At 44.5% G+C, this 27,353-nt stretch overlaps 1 protein-coding gene across 2 annotated transcripts in view; it reads right to left on the bottom strand.

The window, feature by feature from the left end:
- Sobp (sine oculis binding protein homolog) overlaps positions 1-27,353 on the bottom strand; it is a 167,777-nt gene that overhangs the window by 106,650 nt on the left and 33,774 nt on the right. For both annotated transcript variants that reach the window (XM_076552368.1, XM_076552369.1), the window contains exon 4: positions 14,349-14,500. In XM_076552368.1, the coding sequence (XP_076408483.1) occupies positions 14,349-14,500 (152 nt within the window). The remainder of the gene's footprint in view (positions 1-14,348; positions 14,501-27,353) is intronic.

Genomic DNA, 27,353 nt, shown 5'->3' with positions numbered 1-27,353 from the left:
CTCGCAAGAGCTATCCATGGTCATTAGCAACCTGCTTGTGTTTCCAGGGCTGCCTCCACGGATTAATATATGCGCCGTGTACTAAACCATCTGCCGCAGAGTCTGACCCAGACTTTCGCTGAGGTGGCCAACTGCAAAGGTTACCCCTGAGTGTCAAGAGGCAGGGTCCACTCAGAGCAGAGGAGCCTCATGGTCACATCACCAGTTCCTTTGTCCTCAGCACTGCGAGTGGGCAGCCTTTTGTTTCTTGTGTGTGTAAAACGTGGAATTTAACGAAAATATATCTAATCCTCTATATCAACTCTTCAAAGTTCAGCATTGGCCCTTCATAAAACCGGGTTAAGAAGAATGGACGACATGTTTGCTGTGAAAGTGGGTCATAGCACGGTTATTACCATGCACTTTGGCATACCTTTTATCCATTTTTGAAAACTGATCCTTAATACAGCCAAGCATATAAAAGATTTCTTTCATCCTAGGAAGACACCACAATGAGCCCCCAGTGTACCGGACGGACCAAGAGTCCCTCTCCTGATATTGAGCGAATACAACAGTAAAAACTTTTTATTGGCTTTGAGGAGAGGCCCATGGGGGCATAATCTGTGGGTTTTCACATTAAAGCAACGTAAAGGAAGTAGTGAAGTCCACTCCCTGATTTCTGCTTCCAAATAAGCAGCCCCCTTGTCAAGTAACACAACTCCCAATACATACCCTCGGGGTGGAAGCTGCTAAGTCATCTGTACCCCAAGGAATATCACCCAGGTTCTTAATCCAAGACACGCCTCTCCTCCTCATCTCCTGCTCTGTATTTCCCTCAAGAGGCCCCATGGAGGGAGTCAGCAAACTCCATGAGAATTAGGTGAGTTGCTGAAAAGCCAGACAACCTTATTTTGGGTCAGGTTATATTTGGCCATTTTTATTTGGATTTATATTGAAGGTTAACTCAAGACCCAAGTACTGTCTGTTTGCATATTTCCTCTGGGGAGACTCCTTGAAAGGTGACCCCGAGGCCGCCATACTGTCCCCCTGGGCCCCATCATCTAACTTTTCTCAAAATCTGGAGGCGTCCCAGTCATCAGTCTCAAAAGCCAGCCTCTCTGTGTGTGTGATGAGCATGCTCACACATGTGTAAGGGAACTCTGCTGAGAACTGTGGCCCTCAGCACTCTTGTGGGTGCTCACTGGGTCCTGTCAACAACACTTATTTCCATCATAGGCTTGGGCCCTCTGCTTTCTGGAACCTCAGTTTCTTGAATTCGCTGACGACATCTGGAGACTCGAATTACCATTTAGGTTGTGCCCAGCCTTTATGAAATCTGTTCTGTGTCAAAAACTGACCCAGGACGGGGGCCACACCCGAATTTATACCAGGTCTCTTCCACTGCTGGTTACCATGGAGCCCTGCTCCTGATACCCAGTGCCCACAACGCTGCTGAGGGGCCCCATCTCCGCTCACTTTCTGAAACGCCATGCACTTGCCCTCTCTGCTCCCCACTGGTCTTTAACGCATCTTCTGGGTTCCCGGGCCAGGTCGTTCACTTTTCTGAAGGATGCCTTTTCAGCACTAATAAAACTTTCATACTTGTCTGCCTAATCGCGCCAGCTCTACTGTCCCCTTTTTACTTCTTTGTTTTTGGCTCGGAGGTATGTGAACCATCTGTGCCTCTAAAACAGTTTGCTTAAATAGCCTCCAGGCAGATTTTATGGTTTTTAAGTTTTTTACTTTAACCTTCAGCCTGCTGTTAGCCATTTCCATCACAGTTTTAAATGTGGAAATGACTGTCACTCTGGGTGATTTTCAGGCGCTCCTGGAACTGGAGGGAGGGCGGCCATCTCCAGCCCAACTGCAGGCCCCCTGGCACTTGACAGCCACCTGAGGCAGCTGCAGGTGTGGGCAGCCTTGGCGAGGGCCAGCTCCTCCATCTGGCGTCCCGAGCAGCAAAGCAGACATCTCTCATTAGGAATATTCATGTGCACATCACCCAGCCAGGGACCGGGACGGCAACATCTGAACTACTTACCTGCCTGTTTGTTATGACATTTCTACAGAATTATCATCATGATTCTAGGTGCTAAAATTAGGTGGCAGGCTGGAACAAAGGACACAAAGGAAGGAGGAGAACCCGTGTCTTCCCGCCACACTGCCGTGCCACAAAAATCGCCCTCCGTCGCTGTGGCAGGAGACAGGCTGTGCTCTTCCGTTTGATCGCTGTCCTCCAGTCTGGGGACCTGCGTGTCGATCAGCGTTTCCAAACTTCCTGTCTGCCCCTGCCTTAATGATGGCACAGCTACAGAGTTCTGCCTATAGAATCAACATAACCAAGCCTCTTCGCCCAACACACGATGGTGGCAGCGGTTCTTTCCATCACTGCAGCCTCTCATTCCCGCCAGGGCGTTTTTCACCAGTCTTTCGTTTTTAGTGCTGCTTTTCGGACATATTTGATCATTTAAACCATTTCGCTTACAGTTATCACTGCTCTTATTATTTCCTTACCAAGTGCTCCTGCCTTTAGGAGTTACAAGCTCTCTATATCCTCTGTGAAATGAATTAGCTTATTAATATTTGGCTAATACTACAGAACATGATGCTAAATGAAAAGTAGGGGTGGAGAGGCAAGGTCAGAAGGTGAGTAACAACCCCCAAGAGTTAGGAGAATGAATAAAACCACAAGCAAATGGATACATGAGTTACAGTTTGAGGGACATTTTTTTTTTGCTTGATTTTTTTTCCCTGTGAGTCTGTATGTGTACATGTATATGCAATGTATACATGTGTGTGCATGTTCATATGTGCATGGATGCACATATGTGGGTGTACATGTTTGCACACAGAAGTCAGAGGAGAATGTTATGTGTCCTTCCTGAGGTGCCGCCCGCATTTTTTGTGTTGAGACAGGGTCCCTCAGTGGCCTAGGACTCACCAAACAGGCAAGGCTGGAGGAAGGAGTCAGTGCAGAGGTGGAGCTCACGTTTCCTCAGCACAGCAGCCCCTTCCTTCCCCTCTGCCTCTGCAACAGCTCCTCACTCCTCAGATTCCGAGCCTAGCGTCCAGACGTCCCGACCAGTCACATCCCCACTGCAGCTCCCCTGGCACGACGCCCACACCGTCCCAGCACTCGTCACAGTGACCTTCGCATCCATGTTATCGTTTAACCTGGAACCCTCACGAGGGCAGGAACCCAGTTTTCGTTGGCCACCGTAAGCACAACAGCAAATATTTGTTGGAAGATTTGTAGACTGATGCTGTAAAGGTTGCGGCTCTCAAAGCCTCGTTCCCTTCCAGCTGCCTGAACAGGATGCATCCCAGGTTAAGTGCATCACTCTTTTTGAACATTTCTCTTTCCCCTCTGTTTTGCAGACATGGCTTAGAGCGACAGAGAAGGTGAGTTCAGTGCGTGAGATGGTGAGCCATTAAAAACAGCAGCTCATCCCATCACATATCCTGGCCAAAGCATCTGCATCTGCAGATGGTACCGGGCCAGCCTAACCCAGACCGTTCACTCTAATGAAAATACATTATGTACAGGCTCTCTGTTTGAACTGTACCTTTATTACTCCCCATGAATAGAGATAAGTAACAACTAACCACAGGGTATTTGGGTCTGTATAAACTGAAAACAGCAAAGAGAGTCAACTCTTTAAGCCTGGTACTACAGCATTCTAAAAAACCAGATTTCACAAACAGCTGGTCCTGAGTAGAAGAGGTTGTTCGTCTAAGCTACCTGAATGCTAACCACAGTTTAAGCCTGTAATCCACACTGAGATGCCAAATTACAAGACTAGATAGGCAGCACAGCCTGTGTGTAAAGAATTCGACCTCATGAAATAACTTGGGATCACTGCTTTCGCTCTCTGGACACATGCAGCCCCCACCATCAGCTGTCACTTGGGTCCCCTCTCTCTCTTCCCAGACCGTCACTGTCACAGTTGTTCCTCCCTACGTAGCCTTCGGAGCTTAGAGTGAGACTAGATGACATCAAGATTGGAGGAAAGCTCAAATTTGCTCCATCTAACCGGAGATCTCTATGGCCCTCCCCGGACTCCCTCATTCAGGGACAAGCCCGTGCTGCAGGTGTGGATAGAGGGTGGAATGTGAGGACAGAGTCACTCATCCAGCTGGTTGTGAGAACGAGGAAACGTGGAGTCCACACGCTGCTAGCAGACACCCCACGACATCTGGGCACTTGCCTTGGAATACAGCCAACACTGTACACCGATTATAAAGATGGCGAAGGTGAAACATCGGGGCCGTGGAAGACCGCCACTCTGCTGGGTCTAGCTACCCCAGCGTCTGAACTAATTCAGGAGCACAAATGCCTTGTGTTGTTTAAACCAGCCCCAGTCAGGCCTGCTCTACTCTAGAAGTGGTTACCCAGGTACATCTGTTTTTTTGGATAGCATAAACTTCAATCCTTGTACCCAAAGACAATCCTGCAAGGTCTCTGCTTCCTTTCACTGTTTGGCTTCTAGAGGCAGTGTTTGAGAAGCCTATGGGTGCCATTCTGTGAGGCGCTTGCCCTGAGCTCCCCCCACCCCCGCTGGGGGTGGGCCCAGCGACACTATGGCCAGAAGTCTCTCTAAAGGAGAAACACCACCGAATTGGTTTGACTTTAGCTACTGGGAAATGTTTCATAATTACTAATGAATAATTCAGCAAATAAGATATTTTTAGTTTTCTATTACCAGGCACACCCAACTTTGATGGGAATTCTGTTGCCTTTCTTACTTTCCAAAACCCGTTTGCATGCAGGCTCTTACATGAATCATCGCCTTAATGGGAGTTCAATCAGCAACGAGTACTGGATCATTTCACTACCCTCCACAGCAACTTCTGGGGGTTGCACTGCTCTTAGAATAAAACCCAAAGGACCTCCTCTCTAGCTCTACGGTCTGGCCCCTAGCCATCCACATCATTCATCTCCAGACACCCCGCCCTTCCTGGGCTGTTCAGAACCGCCAAGCCTGTTTCTGCCTTACAACCTCTACTTTCCAAGTCCTCTTCCCTTCTGGAACCTTCTGCTACTAGCCCATCATCTAAGTAGCTTTATCACTTCCTTCTGTCCTACATGCCACCTCCTCCAAGGTGACATCAGTAATCACAAGATATAAAGCACCCATCACTGTCCATCCCTCACACCACCCTTTTTCATAACATTTATCACTACTGGAATTATATCACATACATATTTTTACATTTATACATCTATCTAGCCCATTGGAATAAAACTTCCTTTGAAAGTCCCTTTAAGGCTCAAGCCTTTCCTTTTATTCTGATACATATATAATTTTATTTCATCTTCTGATTTCTTTTTTTGACTCAGGATCTCATGTAGCCCAGGGTGTCCTAGAACTCACTGTGTTGCCAAGGCAGGCTTGGAACACTGTTCTTCCTGTCTCTACCTCCCAAATGCTGAGATTACAGGCATGAGCCACTACTTTTGGATTTTAACGTTTTTGTTTGTTTGTTTGTTTAACAATGATTAGATGAATAAGTAACAAATCTTAAGAGTGATTTTTTCCCCCTAGAATAAAAACAAATAAGAGCAAGAAGGAAGGATCTACCTTCCACCAGGCAAATCCCCCTGGGCCTGCACATCATCAACGCACATCGCATTGCAGCAATTTTAGCAACATGCGCACCTGCAGAGGCAGAGTCTGACACTTGGTGGTTCTTACAACATAAAGGCACAGGTACAATCATAAAACTTTGCACAATCTTTCAATTAGAAATGATTCTGTCGAGGCACATTGCAAGATAACATATATCTTATTGGATCTATACAGAAGTCACCACTTTATCCTGAATGTTTGGTGGGATTTTAGAAATCATAAATATCTCAAAATTCCTATTATTCATTGAGCCTCCAAAATACGTTTGGTGGGGAGGGTGTAGCTCTTAATGCTAATGAGCTAGTCAAGAAATTTAGAAGTTAAAAGAGATAATTTAAAAATAAATTTAAAAGAAAATTCAAATTTGTATGATTAAAAACTACATGTAAAATATTTCATTTATATCATAAATTCTTTTGCTGTAGAAAAATAATCATTTCAAAGTCAAGGCAGTTTTTTTTCCCACTATCAAAAGTGGTTAAATAGATTTAAATACATTTCAACATATTTATGAATGATTTCTCCTACATGTCTCTAAAGCTTTCTCATAAATCACTATAATGTTTCCAAAGTACATTTGGAAGTAAAAAATTTACATCTATCTGGAGATGAATTAAGCAGAAAATACATTAATAGCTGAATTTATAATAGAGTAGTTAACCCTTAACCATAGCAAACTAATGAGGAATATTTTACCAAGGAAGGATTAATCAGGGCTCTAACACTGTGCAGTTTGCCATTTGAGGGTCTTAATCGTGAGTGGATTTTATTCCCTATTTACTTTTCATTTGGAGGCTGACTGACGAAGACCGCACGTTCAAATAAATGTCATTCTTGAGCTTAATCTCATCACTTAAAAAAATGTTATTTTAAATAATATCACACAGGTTAAAAACAATCCTCACTACCAAGATCATTTCATCTCTGGGTTAAATTCAGCAATCCAACATTGAACAAGCATGAGCCAGGCACAGTGGCACACGCTTGTAACAGCAGCTACAAAGGTGACCACAAGTTCAAGACTGACCTGGTCTACCCAGTGAGTTCAAGGCCAGCTTGGGCAACTTAATGAGATTCTTTCTCAAAATAAACATTTTAAAAACTGGGGATATATATCAGTGGTATATGGTTACCTAACATGTGCAAGAACCCAGGCTCAATCCTCAGTATTAGGGACGAAAACAGGAAGACAAAAAAACAAAAACAAAACCCCATGTGAGCAAGCATCAGCACTGACTTGGTGAGTCTCAGCCTGAATCTGAGTAACGAGACAAACACTGGACACTGACCTCCACCCCCCACCACTACCCCCCCCCACCATTGACCATCTCCATCTTTGTTAATTAATGCCCACAGGAGTGTCGCTTACCCAGGGTGCTCTGGAAACTACAGCAGAACCTGGGCATTTTCTATGGCTTCATTAAACCATTGGTGAGCCTTCTCAGGCATGCCCACAATCAGTGTCTGTAAACCTCTCCATTAACACACATTAGACTCCACTGTGTACACAGTCACCCTAAGAGTGGATTGTGACAAAGGGAATTTCTATTCAATCCGATATGTAGGGGCAGAAACTAAGTGGCTCTCTGAAGCAAAGGTTTTCTTTATTCCATCCCAATCCATGAGAATATGAGCAGAAAGCCCGGAACCCACGGAACAAAGATGGATACACAGTCTGCCCAGTTTATATTCTCCTTATGTGTTCAAAAGCCACCCAGAGGTATTGAAATGAAAAGGAACTGAAAATAAACCACAGGCACGCCCAAAGCTTGGGATCTGGTGTACACGACCTTGAGTACACTAGGTTTTAGAATCAGACACTGTAAATGTCTATGGAAAAAAAACCCTCTGGACTCATTCGACTACCTTAAAATATCTCAGCACAAACCCCCAGGCCTCTTTAGCACGCTTTTATTTAGATATTCAACATTTTTTAGCAAAGCATGAATTAACGGAGTGTAACTTCAATTCCAGGAAGATGCACGATCGTTTTGTCTTGGTTTCTCTGGCTAGCTCACACAAGACTGCCCAAACTTGCCCCCTCCTCTCTTCATCCAGAGGCTTCATGGTGCCTTCCTTTAGCAGTCAGGCAGACAGAGTAAGCTCATTACTGAATGCAGGTTATGAGGAGAGAGGCCATCAAAATGACCCTCTTCAGATAAACCTGAACACAATTAGTCACAAGGCAAGGGACTTGGCAATGCAAGGACTGGATCAATAAGGAGAATGGACGTCCCAAATAAACAGACCCTTCCCTGGCTGCTTGTTTACTGAACTGCCCACCGCCCAAACAGATAGACTCCGAACTCCAAATGTGCACATTCATCACTGTGTAGCAGTAGTCACTGGGACACAATGTGGCTGATGCAATCTGACACTGTGGTTAATGTTAAAAGGGAGTGTGCCTCTTAGATGGATTGGATAATTACCCGCAGTTCAGAGGAGAAAAACTTGATTTAAGTGACTAGCATTAGCCATCACCAGAGAGGCTGGCCAGAGATTTGCCGTGTCTGGAAATGAACATCCCAGCGTATGAGGCAATGGCCCTATGTGCTTACTGATCAACAGGAACCCAGAGTCAGATTTATCGAAAATCTCCACTCCGCTTTCCACTCATTGAGAACACTGAGTCTTGAAGATAGATCACCTCCTCACCTTTAATTTAAAATACTTGATATTATTCAGAAGTCAGTATGCATTCTGGATTAACAGGTTAGAATTACTTCTTTGTTTCCCCTCACAATCTCGAAAACTGTAGCCCATTAAAAACCGGAAGCTTTTGCTAAGTCCTTCCTTTCAGTACAGACTTACTCGCCCATTCTGTTTGTGTGGGGGTCTCCCTTACACAAAGGTTTTTCGTGGATTTTGGTAAATATGAAGATTTGTACCTATGCCCCAGGCTTCAGGTGGCATTCTTAGGGCACTGTGTCCCACCTGGTTGCAGAACGTCTGTCCTGGATCCCCTTTCGGCTTTCCATAGAAGCCTGTGTACATCTCATTTCACCTGCCAGAGCTTCCCTGCTCTCCCCACTTGAAATGTGTTTCTGGGGACTAGCATGGTCCCTCCTCTGCATATGCTCCCATTCCCTGCAGCTCCCTAATATTCCACTCCATATTTCAAAATACCAGAGGACAGGAAAACAGTTGGGCTTGTTGTTCTTTTCCTGTTTTCTGAGGATGCCCGTTTGCTGTGTCTAAAGGGAACCCTCAGCCTCCAGCCTACAAATGAAAGGCCCGTGGAGAGGACCACCCTTCATGCTAAGCAGTGGGCAGGTTTATGACCTTTGATTCAAGAGACTGAAGAACCAAGGTCATCCTCCTGCAGGCCAAGCGCAGACAATCAGATCTTCCAAGCTTCCCTAGGCCCAATAAAAGCTGGGAAATCTGCAGAACAACCCTAGGCTCCTGGCCTCATCTACTTTGGAGCCAATGTGCATGCACCAAGCAAAAGCTAGTGTTTGGCCTGAGCTCCAGGCCCTTAGAGGACATTAATTACAAGTAATTTCTTAATGTCCTTCTCAAACCTTTGTGAATGATAGCCATTTTACAAATTAAATTTCGCAGGTGTTTAAAGGGAAAAAATGGACAGGTTAATCAGTAGATTAGCAGAGAGATTGTTACATATTTCTTTTACACTACTGGGTTCTATAATTAAGTCTGAAACCAAGAACTCTTTTTGAGTTATGCTCAAGTTTAATTTTAAAAAAGAAAAAAAAAACCCACAAAAACAAAAGCCAAGCACCATGTGTATAAATAAAGTATAACTACAATTAACACAATGATGATGCTAATTAGTGATGGATCCCTCCAAAAGAAATCTCTAATAAAAGCCTGGGATGCATCCAGGGATGTAGTATGAAAGTAAAAAAATTTTGCTTATTGCACAATACTCTCCCCCTAGAGCGTTTGTTTTCATGGTAGTTGTCAGGAAATTGCAATGACGTCATCTGCAAACATTTCCATCTCTGGAGGCTATGATCTCTGCTCTACGTCACTATGGTTCAGAAAACTGCAGTGACATCATCTGCAGACATTTCCATCTCTACAGTCTATGTATGACCTTTGCTCTACATCACTTTGGTCTACCGGGAGCAGCAGCACATCCTGGAGAAGACTCTATCTATTCCTGTCTCAATTCATGGAAAGTAAAACGAGGAAGCAAAACTTCAATGCTCTTAGAAGTTCGTGTTTATTAAATTTCCAACGCCATCCAGAACACTACAAACTTGAGATTTGAACAAGGAAAGAAAACAGTCATCCTTGGCTTACACTGGCTGCTTTTCTTCAGTTTTGATTTCCTGATTTATTTCTAGATACTGGCTTAGACAACAGGATATTTATTTCCCATGAAAAAGAAAAGATGATTAAATAAATGCTAAATGGAAAAGACTACTATTTGCAGTCTGGTTACTCCTTTTTTTAGAGGGATAATAAAAAGAATATTTTAAGCACTCAACTCAGCTATTTTACAAAGTAAAACTGATATTAAAAGGTTGAACTCAGGCTGGAGAGTTGGCTCAGTAGTTAAGAGCACTGGCTTCTTCCAAAGAACAGGTTCAATTTCCAGCACCCATGTGGCAGCTCACAACTATCTATAACTTCATATCGGAGACATATACGTGCAGGCAAAACGCCCATACACATACAAACAAAAACAAAATAAAAGTAAAATTAAAAAAAAAAAAAAGGTTAAACTCAATGTTTCTGCATCTCTTGCAAAAACAGTAATAAAAATGTTCTTAAGTCCTGTTCCACTGTGGCCTCAAGGGGGGGGGGGGCGTTGGAAAAGACTGAGCTATTAGCCCTCTGGAGAGCTGTCCCTGTCCTAAACCCCCTGGAAGAGGAGGCAGGAAGAGTGTAAGAGCCAGAGGGGATGGAGGACAGCAGGAGAACAAGGCCCTCTGAATCAATTGAGCCCGGCTCATAGAACTCACAGAGACCGAGGCAGCATGCGCAGGGCCCGCACGGGTCTGCACCACGTCCTCTACATATGTTTTCATGGGACTCCTGAGTGTGAATGAGTTGGGCTCTGGTTCTTGTGCCTGCTCTTGGGGCTCTTCCCTTCTGTTGGGTTGCCTTCTCTAACTTCAGTGTGATGGCTTTTGTTTTACCTTCTTATGTATTATTTTGTTATGTCTTCTTATCTCTTAGAAGCCTGTTCTTTTCTAAGGAGAGACAGAAAGGCAGTGGATCTGGATGGGAGGGGAGGTGGGGAGGAACTGGGAGGAGTAGAGGGAGGGGAAACTGTAATCAGGATACATTGTGTGAAAAAAATCTGTTTTTAATAAAAGGGGCGGAAAAAGAAAGAAAAGGTGTCCCTGTCTCAAATAATGAGATCGGTCTGCCATTGTTCACCCAATGCCCACCGTCTACCCAAGCCCCTCCCACACTGGTTTAAAACTCTTCGAGTCAGCAGTTGAATCTTGCAGAAATTGGGATTTTGTAAGATACATTATGAATTAACACTATACACGTCTCAGAGCCACCACCCTGCAATGTGTAAACTGGTAGCTGATTGATCTCCTTAAGTGAATACAGCTGTGACTCGTGGGCCTCTCACAGCGCGTTAGCAGGAGCGGTTTGCAAAAGGTGTGTTTGTAGCACTCCAAATAGCTTCCAAATACCATTTAAGTCCAGTTTAAAATATACCATAGCAGGTTAACTCAGCTTCCACGTCGCTCACCTGACTTTAAAGTGTCAAGCTTTAGGGGAGACGAACGGGACAGTTTTTCAACTGACTAAGTCCCAAGGAAAAAGGAAGCCTTGAGAAGCAAACGAAACTTGAAAAGCTCATTTCCATGGGCCCTCATTCTGAGTGTTGGGCTATTTTTATCCTTTTTTTTAAAGCAGCAATGCCATGCTGCCTGTATAAGCAAGCATTTGTGCCGAGGCAAGCACAGCGCCCCGTGGCCCCGTGGTACAGGGACCCATGGCACAGCTGTCCAATTTACATTCACAAATGCAGGTGTTGCTCAGACACAAAGCAGAGGTCGGCTGAATGCTGCTCCTAATTACCTACCTTGTCTATGAGGGTTTTCCTTTGTAAAGTTATGCATGCAATTTGGGTTCAACTTGGAGGCCATTTTTAGATCCCAGCATGCTATCCAGCAAGAAATGAGCTGTCATTATAAAGCATAATTTACAGCATAGCTAATTTTACATTTTTTAAAAGTCTACTCTATACCTAAGACAAAACTCTATTCTGTATATGCATTATTCACTGTTTTCCATCTACTCCTCGGTATTTAGAAACACAAGGAGGGAGAAACTGTTGTTAAGCAGAAATGGGAAGAATGTCTTCCTATTTCTAAGATGACGTTCACAATTCTAACAACGAAGACCAAGGACTTTGTTAAACAATACAAGAAGAGACGTGGCTATCTCTCTGCCACTGTCAGCAGTGGGGAGCATGCCAGGGCTTATAACAGCAGTTCTTAGAAATGGCCGGATGCGGGGCTGGGATCTAATACGAGCCATTAGGAAACCTAATCCCTAAATGAAATGACCACAAAATCCTACCAGTTAAGCGAAATGCAGCAGCTGTACATGTTTATAGTAATACAATAGGATACTGTTTCAGAGGGAACCCAGCAGGTAAGGTAACACGCTTATTTCTCCATTTGGAAAAACTGAACAGGCCGAGCTTTGGAATACATAAACAGGAGAGAAGACAGGTAATGTGTGCACTAAAGGGCCACAGAAATCAGCAGGCAAAGGCACTGGGTAAGTCAAACCACAGCAACTCCCAAGGTTTGCAAGATGCTGGACCCCCATCCCGGCAGCTCCTCGTGGAAAGTAAAGTGCCCTGGGCTCCTTTCAGCACTGACTCGGCCTCCTATAAATTCCAAATGCTGATTCTTACCCTGCTTCCCATTATCTGTCTTTCAAAAATGTATGCTATGGAAGCTTGAGTTCAGTTTGACCTTAAACTTTACCACGATATTTTAAAAGCATATATGTGTGTATATATATATATGTATATATGTATGTATATATATATGTATATATGAATGTTTATGTGTACCTATACACATATACTGTATAACAGGATTCTAGACTGCTTTTCCAATGGCATCCGATGCCTTTCTTCAAAGGCTTACTACAAAGCAGTAAGCTTTCTTTACAAAGTGTAACTGGTATCATCAGGGTTGTGACAAACGCATCTTGCTTGGCCTTATTCACTAGAGGCAGTCCATCAAGATTCAGATCCTTAGCCCTTCAGAATTCTAGAATGACAAGAAGCCCCGTTCTATTCCTCCATATTCTGTGGAGGAATGCAAAGTATTTTGTTGAGGTAAGTAGGGCTTTAAAGAAGAAATCACTGGGCCCACTCCTAGGACTGATGTTCTCAGTGCTCGGCATTCAGAAGGCTCTTGGAGATCACTCTAATCCCCTCCCAGGGGAAAATGAACCCCACTCTTGACCATCCCCAAAGACTTGTAGACAATTTCCTTACTTGCCTCCTGGCTCCAGTGAAGATCATGAGCCTAATTCTTACAGACTGCTACTAAAATTCCAACCCACTGAACTCTGCAGCCTAATTCTGCAGGCAGCATTATGTTTTTTTGGCAGAATGAATGTGACCCAGATTTGCAGGAGATTATCTGCTGCAACCATGCTTACAATGCAGTGAGCCATGATTAGCATTCAGGATTGCAAACGTTAGACTTGAAAAAGACAAGTTCTTGCTGCAAGAATGGACAGGTTTGTATCTTGTATTACAGAAAGGGAAATGCAAGTGCTTAGCAAAAATGTGTACAGTTTCATGAATTGAGGAAGTTTTGCAGATCAATGAGAAATAATCAAGGCCTAGAAATGGACTTGGGTACTTGGTGGCAAAAGGCGTTAGCAGTTCTTTAAGGATTGGGAAGTTCGTGTGCAGATGTGTACGTGTGCTTATTAAAACATCATGCATCCTGTTTCCCATCAAGAGTGGCTAACTCTACTCTAAAAGGCCATCTTCAGACCTAAACTGTCTTTCAAAACAAAGTGGAAACCATTACTACGGCTCTTCCTGTGTTTACCCACCACACTCCCAGGAATGAGCTAGTCACCATTGCCCATCTTGTCAAGATCCATCAGCTTTATTTTTTTTATTTTATTATTTATTTATTTATTTATTTATTTTGTTTTTTCGAGACAGAGTTTCCCTGTGTAGCTTTGCGCCTTTCCTGGAACTCACTCTGTAGACCAGGATGGCCTCGAACTCACAGAGATCCGCCTGGCTCTGCCTCCCGAGTGCTGGGATTAAAGGCGTGCGCCACCACTGCCCGGCCAAGATCCATCAGCTTTAACACAGTGTGTCAAGGGAGGTTTGACAGTTTTTGTCTTGACTAGACTCTGTGGATCAGGTTTTGGAAAAGCAGCAGCTCTGTTCCCACTGTATAGGTGTACTAAAGCCTCGACAGCTAATGTCTCACTCTCCTAAGAAACCTGTCACTTGTTCTCTGGTGGGCTCTGAACTGACCCTCTCACTGCTGGAAAGCCACCTCTGGTTAGGATAGCAGCTGTCTTCCTCAGATTCATTCACCCTCTCAGAACTCAAACACCAAGCCAAGAGAAATTGGTGGACAAGTTACGTTAGGATGGGGTTTCTTATTCCAAAAAGTTAAGCATGACAGGAAGAAACGGACAAAACAAAATCAAAATACGCAAGGGGCAGGGCCACAGTGTGTCCAGCTAGGGCTAGGAGGCGCATGCGCACAGGAGGTGGCCAGCGGCCTCACTAAGGTGGCTTACCTTGTTTCTTTTGAAGTAGGCTCTCCGGCAGGCCGCAAAGCACTTCTCGCTGCAGAAGCTTTTCACCTCGCTTCCCATACTCAGGGAATAGCGCTTGATTCCCACTTTCTGGCACCAGGCACACATTATTTGTACATTTGACACATCATCTTCTATAATAAAAGTATAAGAAAAATGTTCATATCAGAAGCAAACATCCTTCACATTTAGACACACCCTGACCCTGACAGAGCTCCCGGGGTCGGCTCGCAATTTCCAAACCTCACCATTTTCTGATGGAGTAGGAGGGCCAGTCTTAGGGAAAAGGGAGGGTGCACCAGTTTGTCTTTCTGCTTAGGGGCATGTGGGTGCTGGTGTTTCCAAAGACATTTTACTTAGAAACCAGAGCACGACTGCAAAGCTCCAAGAGTTCCGGGACTTCTTAACCTAGTCAAACCAGCCACGGCGGTAAGCGAAGAAGGTTGTAAAATAAACAGCGCATTTTGTCAAAGGTCCTGCAGAAAGTCTTCAAAATGGGCATTAGGTGGGGCGACCCGTGCCATGTGAAGCTGCGTGTGAACTTGGACAGAGGCCAGCAGCCGCATGCATGCTCCCATCAGAGGGAAGTGGACAGTGCTGTTGTTCAGTATTACAACCTGACTGCCAAGTCAGGTGTTTCATAAAAAAAGGAGACGTTGTGAATGGCCGGGTTCTGGCAACGGGCAGCGGGAAGGCCTGGCTTCCTGGGCATTCTTCTACAATGCACTGTCAGGCACTGCTGACCTCAGGGAAACACGGGCCCAGTTTAACTCGGCTCCATTTGATGTCATTTCTGGGCCCTAAGTGAAGGGATGGTAAGGGTGTGAGAGTATTCTCAGGCAGACTAGAGTGGGGGCATCCTCTCAGCTCCTGGAAGACCCCTCAACCATGTCAACAAGGTGCTCATATGGGTTCTAGATGGTATGCAAATATCTTTAATATTTAAATATTATATTTCATTTCCTTATATGAGAAGAAAAACTTAACTAGCATAAGCTACCAAGACTGTCACATCCATTACTGCTTAAGACAGATGGGCTGTTAAAGAGAGCAAAGAGAATGAATTAAATTAAATATCCTGAGTAAACCACAGTGCAGACAGGAAGAAGCGGCCGTAGGATGGGGCTGGTGACACTCAGATGCCTGCAACTTGGGAATATTGATCTTTTTTGGGAAAATAAAAGATGATGTTAGAAAACTTTTAAAATATTTTCTGGCTGCCTCCTAGGAGCTGTCACTGTATTTTGAATGGTGTTCCCTGTCCTCTCTTTTGACTCTGTGTGTGTGTGTGTGTGTGTGTGTGTATGTATGTGTGTGTGTGTCTGTATGTGCATTATGAGTGTCTGTGTGTAAGTTTATATATGTCTGTATGTGTATATATGTGTGTGTGCAGGTCTAAGTGTGTATGCATATGTGTGCATGTCTGAGTGAATGTGTCTGTGTGCATGTCTGAGTGTCTGTGCATATTTGTGTGTCTGAGTGTATATGTGTGTGTATCGGTCGGTATCTGTGTGTATGATGTATGTGCATGTATGTGTGTTTGTGTCTGTGTGTATGTGTGTGCCTGAGTGCGTATGTGCATGTGTGTGTTTATGCGTGTGAACATGCAGAGCTCTAGTTGGCACTATGAACAGCAGTCCCTCTTTATGGAATCTGTTTTGTACTGACCCAGACGCATAATTCAGACATGAATAGGAATCACAAAAGCCCCAATGAGCTCTGGTGCAGTGTGTCTGATTTCTGAGTAAAATCCCCCAAAGACTAATTGCTAAGCAAGGCCTGATCCATGAGTTGTTGACATATTCATGGTTCACGGAGTCTGTCATGTAATCATTCCATTTCCAGGGAAAAGATTTGGTTTGGGGCACTATGGTCATCAGTCTGCAAAATTAGAAACAAACTCATTTGTAATACAGCAACATGGCTTTTCTCCCTAAGTATCGACTCAGAACCACGGGCAGCACTTTATCTATCATAAAAGAACAAACATTGTCATTTTAATAACTTGTGCTATTTCTCAAACCACATATTGGAATCTATGGCTCATTATCACACAAGACAGCATAAACGAGACTCTTTGATGTTAGTAAACACTTCTGATAACATGACATCCTTTAAATAAAGTCATAATATGAATTCAAATGTAACATAATTACTGCACTGGATGAATGTGTTCTGTTCAGAAAGCTTTTATTTCTCTTTCATATGATTTCTATATGACACCTGTTTACAGACTTTGCATGGCATGAAAAGTTAGCAAAAGCTCTCCAAGTGACCACATGTAAAGTGAGTTCTTGGATTAGTAATAGTTTTAAGATGATCGCCCATCACTACTACACTAACTGGCACTAATAATTCCTATTGTCCCAGTTGATACATCTTAGATTCCTGAAAAAGAAGATGACGCTGTGGAGCTCTCACACATGACCCAGTGGCAATGGTCTTGGTTCTGGTGAAATCTGTAAGGAAAAAGATGTCATGAAGGAAATCATTCGGTCTCACAGTTTAACAAGGGCCCCATTTCCCAAGGAACCATTCAGGAACACTCATTTCCCCTCAGCACTTCTTCCTTTAAATAGTCTGGTTTGAAAAAGAAACCCTGAGTTTTTCAAGTCCTGGCTCTGTTGATGGGATGGACCAGAGCAGACGAGAAGAGGCAAGGGGCAGAGCTGAAGGGAGGCCCGTGTCGAGCCCACCACAGGGCCTGGCCCTGAGGAGGACAGGGTCAAAGGGCATCCCAGGCCACCAAAGAGGCCCATTTGTCATGTTCTAAAGAGTGTAAGGACACTTTCTTACAACAGGACCTAACAAATAAAAGCATAAAAATTTAAAATACATTAGGCTCATATAAAATATTCTTACTAGAAAGTTACAGTGTGGGAGATAAGACAAAGGATTTTTGTATTTCTATTTCTGTAGTGGGAAGGGATGCAGAATGGTAGTTAGCATCTGTCTTGTTAAATAAATCAGTATTCCTGTCCATCCTGCTTCCTCCAGGCAAATACTCTGGGAAAGGCCCAGCCGACGGCTCCTGCTCTGCCATCAAAGTTGTCAACAATGAATGACCCAAAGATGAGTCTGAGGAGTGGGTTATTCCAAAAGTCCTCAAGAATAGTTTCAGGTATGACAGGTATCTAGTCTTACAATAGCCAATTAATGCCACACTTCGGAAACTAAAAGAATTGTCATGGTTAAATGAATTTTGCCAGTCAAAACACAGTTTAGAGTCCCTCACTAGACCCAGTGTGCCACCACACATGAGGACCGTCCCTAAAAAGAGAACTCTTCCTGAGAAATTACAGCCAAAATGTGTTTCAGTTAAGTCTTTAAAAAAAAAAATAACCTTTAAGTCTGGTGTGCTAATTAGCTTCTATTGTCAATTTGACTCAACCTAGAGTCACAGGGGAGAGGGAACCTCAGTTGAGGATCTACCAAGATCAGACTGGCCTGTGGGTGTGTCTGTACAGAACCATCATGATCATTAATTGATGTGGGAGGGCCCAGCCCACTGTGCGCAGTACCCATGAGTGAGCCAGCTAGCAGCAGCGTCCTTCCCTAGCTTCTGCTCCTGCCTTGAGCTCCCACGCTGACTTCCCTCAGTGGCTGACTGTGACCCGGAAGTATAAACCAAGCAAACCCTCTCTTCCCCGGTTTGCTTTTGGTCAGAGAATTCAATATAGCAACAGAGAGGAAAGCAAGCTCTGGGAACGGCGTGTGCCCTCTGCCCTCGTGAGAGAGAAGGCCTGGCAATTTAGCCTTTCCTGAGTGGACCTGGTTTTTAATGTTTTATTTTTTTTTAAAAAAAAGTCTTCAAACTAGGTAGTATCTTATTTCCTATCTTCTGTGTAGGCTAGAAGTCTGCACCATCGGAGACTTGGAGGTATATCATTGAGGACTCATATGACAGGCTTATAGTATAGCAATTAGCCAGTATATTTTCATAAGGAACAATGTAGCAACAAAGGCAAAATGTTAGCGCATTAAATAACATTCCCAAAGTGAACAGTTTGCATACCATGATACAATTTTCATCTGCTGTCATAGAAAGATGTATCAGTCATGTTTCAATTAATCATGAAAGTTGATGTCTCCTCTTTAGCATTTAATTAAGCAAAATGTTTGTAGCATTTTTCTTTCTAATGCTCAAAGAGCTATAATACACTTTTCTATTGTGCATTCCAGAAGAAAAAGTCTAGGTTAATAGCTCTAAGATGAAACTAAAAATTGCATTTGTTTATTTATTTATTTATTTATTTATTTATTTATTTATTTATTTATTTATTTATTTATTATAATCCAGAGAAGTATGAGATTGAATATTTCTGGAATGCCTCACTGAAGCAGCTTTAGCAATTGCCTTGTCTGGTGGCTTTTAAAACTAAAGATGGCTATCGGTCAGTGACCTTCTTAGGCCATTTCAACTGAAGCAGTGAACACATATACTGACTTACTTGATAAGAGCCCAAGGAAAATCAAGAAGGCTTTAGTGGACCCCAAACAATTATGCTGTAATTTTAATTGTCACTTTCATGAAAGCCCAAAACTGAGGGGAAATTGGGAAGTAGTTGCTGAGGGTGTTATCTCCTGCTACAGTTCCTGGAATTCACACATTCAATAATCATTTTAAGACCTCAAGTATATTTGAAACACATTGCAAAGTTGCCTGAAGATGCTCCTGTGTGCTCCCCATACCATGAAATGAGAGTCTTGGCACCATTCTTGTCAATCTGTTTGTAGGAACAGCTAATCTAAGAACAGAATAAAGGGGAGGGCCTGTGAGAGGGCATTGGCTGGTTAAAGGTACTTGCCACCAAGCCTGATGACCTGAGTTCCATACGCAAGACACGCATGGAGGGAAGACACAAAAAAACTTTCAAATGTTGTCCTCTGCCCTCTCTCTACACACTAGTTCGCACGCACGCACGCACGCACGCACGCACGCGCGCACACACACACACACACACACACAGGTGGGCAAAATTAGAGTTTAAATTTGATTTTCTTTTCAGTCTGTTTGCAAAGAAAGAAATTTCATCTTGTAATGATTCAGTTCTACAGATCTTAAGGCAGTCCAAGTTAATAGTCTCTAGAGCAGTGGTTCTCAGCCTTCCTAACTCTGTGACCCTTGAATACAGTCCCTCATGTTGTGATGACCTCCAACCATAAAATTATATCATGGCTATTTCATAATTGTATTTTTGTTATGAATCATAATGCAAATATCTGATATGTAACCCTTGTGAGGGGCTGTGACCCACAGGTTGAGAACCACTGTTCGACAGACTCCTGTAGGAACTTCTATACAAGTCCCCATGCTCTGGAAGTGAGCCCATGAAGAGGGCCATGGAAAACTTGAACCACTGTACCGAAAGGAAGTCATGGCTGCCGGCCATTCAGTACTTCCTAGCTGCCAGGCACAGCGCGGTTCACCCTCCTCGCCATCATTTCCTCTTACTCGCAACCACCCACCACCAGGTGGATACTCATCTTCTCCCCACTGTGTAGGTGGGAACGCGAGTTTAGGGGTGAAGTCATTCGCTCCAGCTTGCAGAGCAAGCACATACCAAAGCCCGCACACAAGGAGGCTGAGCCCTCACCGCTGTGTACCTTAGTGCCCAGGGCTTTCCAAAGCATGTAAAAACGACACACCACTCACACATAAACCCCCAAGACAAAGGGACGAAAGCTACCACTGATTCTGATTTGGCTGCTCACAAACGCCCAGCTCAGGGGCACGCAGGGAGGCAGAAATCTGAAAGGTCAAGTGTCGTTGAGGAGACAGACGAAGTGTTACTCATCAATATATGTTGATGGACTATTTTTTTTAACAAGTAGGTTAAAGGCCCACAGTGCAAGCGTGGCTGCTTTATGACTGTGACACACAGATGTGCTGCAAATATTCCAGCTGAACTTGGAGCAGCAAGCACTCCACAGCCACTGAGAAATGAGACCGCGGAAGGAACAGTGGGCGGGAAACAGCTACTCCAACCACAGGTGAACAACATCCTCACCGCCCTTCTCGGGAGAGGGAATCACTGGGGCATGGGACAGACTGGCTTTCCATGTGGGCAAGGGTGACCACCCACATACCAGATTTCAAAGGTGCCACTGTGAATACCCCAGTTTCAAAAAACTACCCTTCAGTTGCTCACTCACACTAAATTCAACCACTGGAGGATCATTGATTTGGCTTTATTATCTTACTACCAAGTATAAATTTCCTGAAAGCAGTGAGTTTCTACACATCTGTAAATCATATTTATAATTCAGATTTATTGTGAAAAGTGTTCACAGGTAAGGGGGCATGGGATGCTGAGGGTGTGGGGTGCTGAGGGTGTGGGGTGCTGAGGGTGTGGGATGCTGAGGGTGTGGGATGCTGAAGGCATGGGATGCTGAGGGTGTGGGATGCTGAGGGTGTGGGGTGCTGAGGGTGTGGGGTGCTGAGGGTGTGGGGTGCTGAGGGTGTGGGGTACTGAAGGCATGGGATGCTGAGGGTGTGGGGTGCTGAGGGTGTGGGGTACTGAAGGCATGGGATGCTGAAGGTGTGGGGTGCTGAGGGTGTGGGGTGCTGAGGGTGTGGGGTGCTGAGGGTGTGGGGTACTGAAGGCATGGGATGCTGAGGGTGTGGGATGCTGAGGGTGTGGGGTGCTGAGGGTGTGGGGTACTGAGGGTATGGGGTACTGAGGGTGTGGGATGCTGAGGGTGTGGGGTACTGAGGGTGTGGGATGCTGAGGGTGTGGGGTGCTGAGGGTGTGGGATGCTGAGGGTGTGGGGTACTGAGGGTGTGGGATGCTGAGGGTGTGGGGTGCTGAGGGTGTGGGGTGCTGAGGATGTGGGGTACTGAGGATGTGGGGTACTGAGGGTGTGGGGTACTGAGGGTAGGGCTCCCGTGACAGAAGCAAAGGAGCAGACATGGGAGAAGCGAGGACACGAGAAGCCTCTGGCTACCGCTAAGCATATGGCTTAGTGTGTGTATGTGTGTGCATGCTTATGTGTGTGTATGTGTGTCTCGCTGTGTGTGCGTGCGTGCACGCACACGCGCATGTGTGTGATTGCATGTCTGTGGATGCCAGAGGACAACTTTAGATGTCATCCTCAAGAACACATTCCATTTTCTTTGAAGCAGGGTTTGGCCTGAGATCACATTAGGCTAGAATGACTAGCCAGTAAGTTCCAGGATTCTGCCTGTCTTGACCTCCCCAGTGAGTTACAGGAACCCTACCACACCTTTTTAAATGGATTCTAGGGCCTAAACTCAAGTCCTCAAGCAATTACAGACTGAGCTATTCCCCAACTCTCAGAGTCTTCTGAGAGCTAAAATTCAGCACAGCAGATGTGAAAGTCCTAGGGAAGAATGGCATATAGCGAGGAATCACTAGAAATGAAAAGCAAGAGGCAGATCTACTCATGACAGCTTCAAGGCGTGACATTCTCCATGCAAATAAGGTAATAACGTACATTGCTTTGCACACTTAAGCGGCTACAGTATGAAACACAGCATGGCTTCATCATGTCTCATCACAGAGGCTGAGACAGAGACACTGGTACAAATATGACCCATGCAATGCCCTGGTTTCTCTTCCCATGGTGTAATGCTTTTACTAATATTGACCATTCTAGCTGGAGAAGTGGGGAGTCTCGGAGTGTAATGCCCATCTCACTATTGATATGCCACACATACAGGAAACACCCCAAGAATTACTGCAATGAGAGACACAAGAGATGATAAGTGTCCTGTGTATAAGCTGGAGAGGCACCTGTCTCTTCAGCCACACCCCTCCCACGAGTGACATCTGTGGAGCTATTTACTGTCTTTGAATACAAGGAACAATCCAGAAACTGGTTAGATCTCGCTATCTCAGATTCAGAGTAAAGCCATTGAAATTAATAAAAGCCTCCCTTACAGTTATTCTTTTTTTTTAATGTTTGAATTAATAGTTGACAAGATGTTACCAAATATATCACCATACTGCCAGATATTCTGTAATTAATAGATGCAATTTCTTTGTAATTATTACACTAACAATCCACACATGGGTGGATCTTCCTAAGTGCCTGAGAAGTTTGCTCTTTTATAAAGTATCAGAGTAACAGCTAAATGTCTACCACCTTGGTAACTGAACTATCAAAACTTTCCAGAGAGAAGAGTCTAAATTACTGAAGTTTTATGCACGTAGTTCCCATTAAAGGGATAGATACAATTAAATGATAAAGGTCTGTTGGCTTGAATGCAAACGTCCCTCTCAGGCTCACATGCTGAAGCTTGCTCCCCAGCTGCTGGTGAAATTTAGGGGGGAAGCCTAGCTGGTAGAAAGAGGTCACAGGAGGCTAGCCCTGGGAGGTTACACCCGCTCCTGGCTCCTAGCATGCTTCCCGCCTGCTGGCTCACCATGAGAACAGCCTCTGCCCCACGCTTCTTCCACTCTGTCATTCTTGCCCTAGTGGACCTAAACCCTGAGCCAAAATACAGTGTTCCTCCTTTCGGTTGTTTCTGTTGGGTTTCATGGCCACAGGTTGAAAAGGTAGCTAACTAACAGAAAGTCAACATATGAGTCTTTGAAGTACCTAAAATATCACAAATTTTCTTTTGAGAGTAGATTTGAATTTATTTCAGGAATATAACTTCTCCACATTATTCTAAATTGAGTAGCACTTAACTTCCAAATAAAATCTTACCACTGGAGTAGAGGGTAAACCCTTCGGCTTAACATACCATGCATCTGAGGACTAGTTTTTAATGGAACCAGAAGGCACCATGCAAGCTTCCAAAGAAAGCAAGCAACTAACAGCCCTACTCAGGTATGACACTTATGACCCATAACAGCGATCAGCCTGGTAAAACACCCAAGGGGACAGCCGTGGTATACACTCCTTGACAGTAACCAACAGCTAGTTGTGTTTCAGACCTGTTCAACAAGAGGGAAACATTCTATTACTGGAAACCTAGGCAACTCCCCAGGGCTAGTGAAGTCATAGCTCTGGGAGGAGAACCTACAACCACCACTGTACAGCACAGCCCTACTCCATTCTAAATATGTATTTATACCCACGGGCAAGTACAGTCCTCACCCTCTGTCAAGGAAACGTCTCTTTGCAATAGACAGAGACCATTACAGAAAACCCCAACCAACCAAAAGGCAGCGTTGTGCCTGACCACAATGGACACATCTACAAAACACACCTGCACCTAAGGCTCACGAAACATTGCAGAAGGGGGTGGGTGGGCAGGACAATCGTAAGAGCCAGAGGATCGAAGAGTCTGCTGGGAGACTGTGCCATGTCCGAAGCAATATTCACAAAGTTTCACCAACGTGACTACCTAACTATAATCTGAACAAGGATGACTACAGACGTGCCGAAGTGGACGGCGGAAACATCATGAGGCCTCAACCCTAGACAAAGAGCAAAGACTGCTAAGGAATGAGGAGAGTGGGGGAATCAGTCCTCCCCAGGGAAGAGCACACCAGCGGCTATCCGTACTGGTGGCCTTCCCTGAAAACACAGTCACACAAGTAACATTATACAGACTGAGCAGGCTGCATTTATGTATTTAGAAATCTACCTACATGCATATAACAACAATTAATAGAAGAATTTGAAAAGGTAAGGAGGGATGTACGGGAGAGTTTGGAGGGAGGAAAGGGAAAGGGAAAATGTTGTGATTATATTATAACCTCAAAAACTAAAAGGATAAAAATCTAGTCTCTACACTGTAGTCTAAAACTTGGCTCCAATAAGTCAAAGAAATGAGTGCATATTAACCCAAATTACAAAAAAAAGATAGAATTTAAAATTAATTTTTCTATTTTCTAATAAAACTCTTGTAACTAGTTTCTAATTGTGTACCTATTATCCTATGTTATTATAGATAGAAAAACTAAGGTGGTGTTTCTTGAAACAATTAGGAGTTTACATGAAGGTACTCAGGCTAGGTAGCTAACAGGTGAAGGACACTGAGTTGAACAGGATGTGGCATCACTTGAAAGAGAAAAGACAGGAAGTGTGTGGCCCAAGACACAGCACGCAGGATACAGAATGCAGTGAGAGTGGGGCCAAGATCTTCAGGAGAAGTGTGGAGAACACAGTGGGTGAGCTGGGTCTTGGAGGGCTTGGAGAGAGAGTGCAAGGCCAGGAGAGAACGACAGTGGGAAGTGCAGGACCCAGGAAGCGGCAGGCAGGGTTTCCTAACGACATCCAGCTGACCAAGACGGTGTGAAGGGAGAGGTCAAAGGTAATACTGGTGCAAACGGGGATGAAGAAGGCGTCTCTTGAATGTCACTTTGCAATGGGAGAGAAGAGGCCTCACTAAGTATCTTGAGAGCATTATGTGTGTGGTTCACTGCATGTGCTTGGCACCTAACATGCAGCCACCTTTAGACCATGAAGAATGAATGAGTCAGTGACAGGCAGATGGATGGACAGACAGATGGGCAAATGGATAGATGGATGGGCTGACGGATGGACGGATGGATGGATGCAGGAGAGAGGCGATGCGGTTCTGGTCTTATAGCATAATAGTGAAAACAGGTTGGGACTTCAGAGTGAAATTAAAGCAAGGACCCGAATGCAGGGGTGTAACTGACCCAAAATGACTCTTGTTACAGACACCTCATATTGCTGTGCTTCTAGTCAAACCGAAGTCACCGGAGAGTTCATGCTGGACACTGGCTCTGGAACCAAGTTCAAACAGAATGAAGCTGCTTTCCACACACCATCCCTCCCTGCTTATTTTTCCAGCACCCGACAGTGAAAGAAAACGAAAGGAGAGGCCACAGATCCCCAAAGCTGGGCACTGAGCAACCCTAGCCTGGAACCCTGCCATCCTTCAAGGCCAACGTGACACAAGCGGAAAATCCCCTGATGGGTCCTGGTCAAAACGTAGAGGCACAAAAACTACTACACAAAGTTACCTTCAGGTACAAGGCATACATTAAGTGCGAATGAATTTAGATTTTAGACTTTCATGTCACCCCTAGATTGTCTTATTATGTTATGCAAATACATACTTTCAGTTCTCTGTGTTTCTAGAAAGGGATCCACAGCCTCTAAGTCCCTCTTGAATACCACACGGAAGCGGGAATCTTCAGCCCTCCCCTAAGCACATGGCGCTGGCTCCCTGGCGCCAGCTGATTCACTAGTGAAGAGGCTTCAGCCCACAGGTCTCTGTGACAGCCTTCCGCTCCCTCTCAGCACTCACTGTGGACAGTGTCTTCCCTATATAATCACCCGAGAAACTCGAAAAGGAAGTGGGAAAGGTTGACTTGAGCATAAGCAAAAAGCAGAGCCCTAGATGGAACATTTCCCAAAGCACAGCCCACAGAACACTAATGTCATGGGGAACTTATCTGACTGTTATTTTAAAGAAGACTTCCATAGTCGAATGTGTGGTAAACACGGGGCCAGACAAAACCAAACAACAGGCTTTTTCTTTCTTTCTTTCTTTCTTTCTTTTTTTGTTTTTAAATGAAGGACGTTTTGGTTCCACCAACACATAATTGAGGATCTTTGTGTATGCTGTATTTCACAAATTTGACTATGCACATGTCTTTTCATTAAAACCCTCAAGACAGAACTTGTGAGGAAGCCCCTCCCTGGGGCAGCTCTGTTAGCACCTGTGTTAGCGCCTACATCACACCAAGGCATAAGCACTTCTCTGTGAGACACTGATTGTCAGGAAGGTTTCCCCCTTTTTGTGTAGAATTATACTCAGTTGCCAAGAACACCTTTCATCAGCACTGGGTGGAAAGATGGCCATGTGGCTAAGCCTGGGTATCTTTGATGACAAAGTCCCGTGGTATCTGCTACAGCCACCAAATACAGAGCAGGCAACCCTTTCCCTGTAAAAAATCTGGGGAAAATGGCAAAAATAAACAATAGAGAAAAAAGAAAAAATAATGCTCTTAACACTTAAATCACACCCCTGGGCGGCTGCCACAGACGAGGAGCTACGTCAAACCATGTCCCCACACCTGTGCCTCAGGTCTGACCTACTAACCGACCCAAGATGCCCTGGGACAAAGACGCTACAATCACAGCTTCATTCTCTATGGACTCCTCTCCTCATACTTGAAGTTCACTGAGTAGCTAATTCACAAACACATATTATTAGGAACAAGAGAATAAACTCAAAAAAATGTGTCCTTGCATCTCCATTGGCGCTAGAGAAGCAGTTTTAAGCCTGCCCTTCCTCAAAGGACATTATGTTAAAAAAAAAAAAAAACTGGCAGTATATAAGGACCAAAAGGTTAATAAGCCTGTCTGTACAGGAGTTCAGAACAAGAACACTGTTAAAAGAACCAAGGAAAGCTGTTTAGGATGCTGTTAACAAAGAAAATGACCTCACTTCACTCATGGTGACTTCACATCAGATGTTACACACGAGCCTCTCCCCATAACCAGCCCACTTCATCATGCTTTCTACCCCTGTACCCAGCCCCACCATCCACCCATAATCTAGTTACAGAAGTCTGGTACCCTTTCTGCCTTTCAGCCTCCCACATCTGAATAATCACATGTCCTAAACACCCTAAATAATTCGCCGGCGGCGGGAGTAGAGTGCACGCCTTTAGTGCCAGCACTCTGGGAAGGAGATGAAGGCAGATCTCTGAGTTCGAGGCCAGCCTGGTCTATAGGGTGAGTTTCAGGGTAGCCAGGGATACAGAGAAACCCTATCTCGAGAAAAAAAAAGAAAGAAAAAGGAAAGAAAGAAAGAAAGAAAGAAGGAAGGGAGGGAGGGAGGGAGGGAGGGAGGGAGGGAGGGAGGGAGGAAGGAAGGAAGGAAGGAAGGAAGGAAGGAAGGAAGGAAGGAAGGAAGGAAGGAAGGAAGGAAGGAAGGAAAGAAGGAAGGAAGGAAGGGGAAAAGAATGCTAAATGCCCTAAATATTTTCAAAATATATCTATCCATTCATTCATTAAATATTAGCCTAGTCTACTTATATGAAGGCACCACTCTAAGTGTCTTGCCCACATGAAGTTTACTGCTTTCCA

The sequence above is a fragment of the Peromyscus maniculatus genome, chromosome 16, assembly GCF_049852395.1.
Source record: "Peromyscus maniculatus bairdii isolate BWxNUB_F1_BW_parent chromosome 16, HU_Pman_BW_mat_3.1, whole genome shotgun sequence".
NCBI classification, from domain to species: Eukaryota; Metazoa; Chordata; class Mammalia; order Rodentia; family Cricetidae; genus Peromyscus; species Peromyscus maniculatus.
Note: the sequence above shows the minus strand (reverse complement) of the source record. Positions and strands in the feature narration are given on the sequence as shown.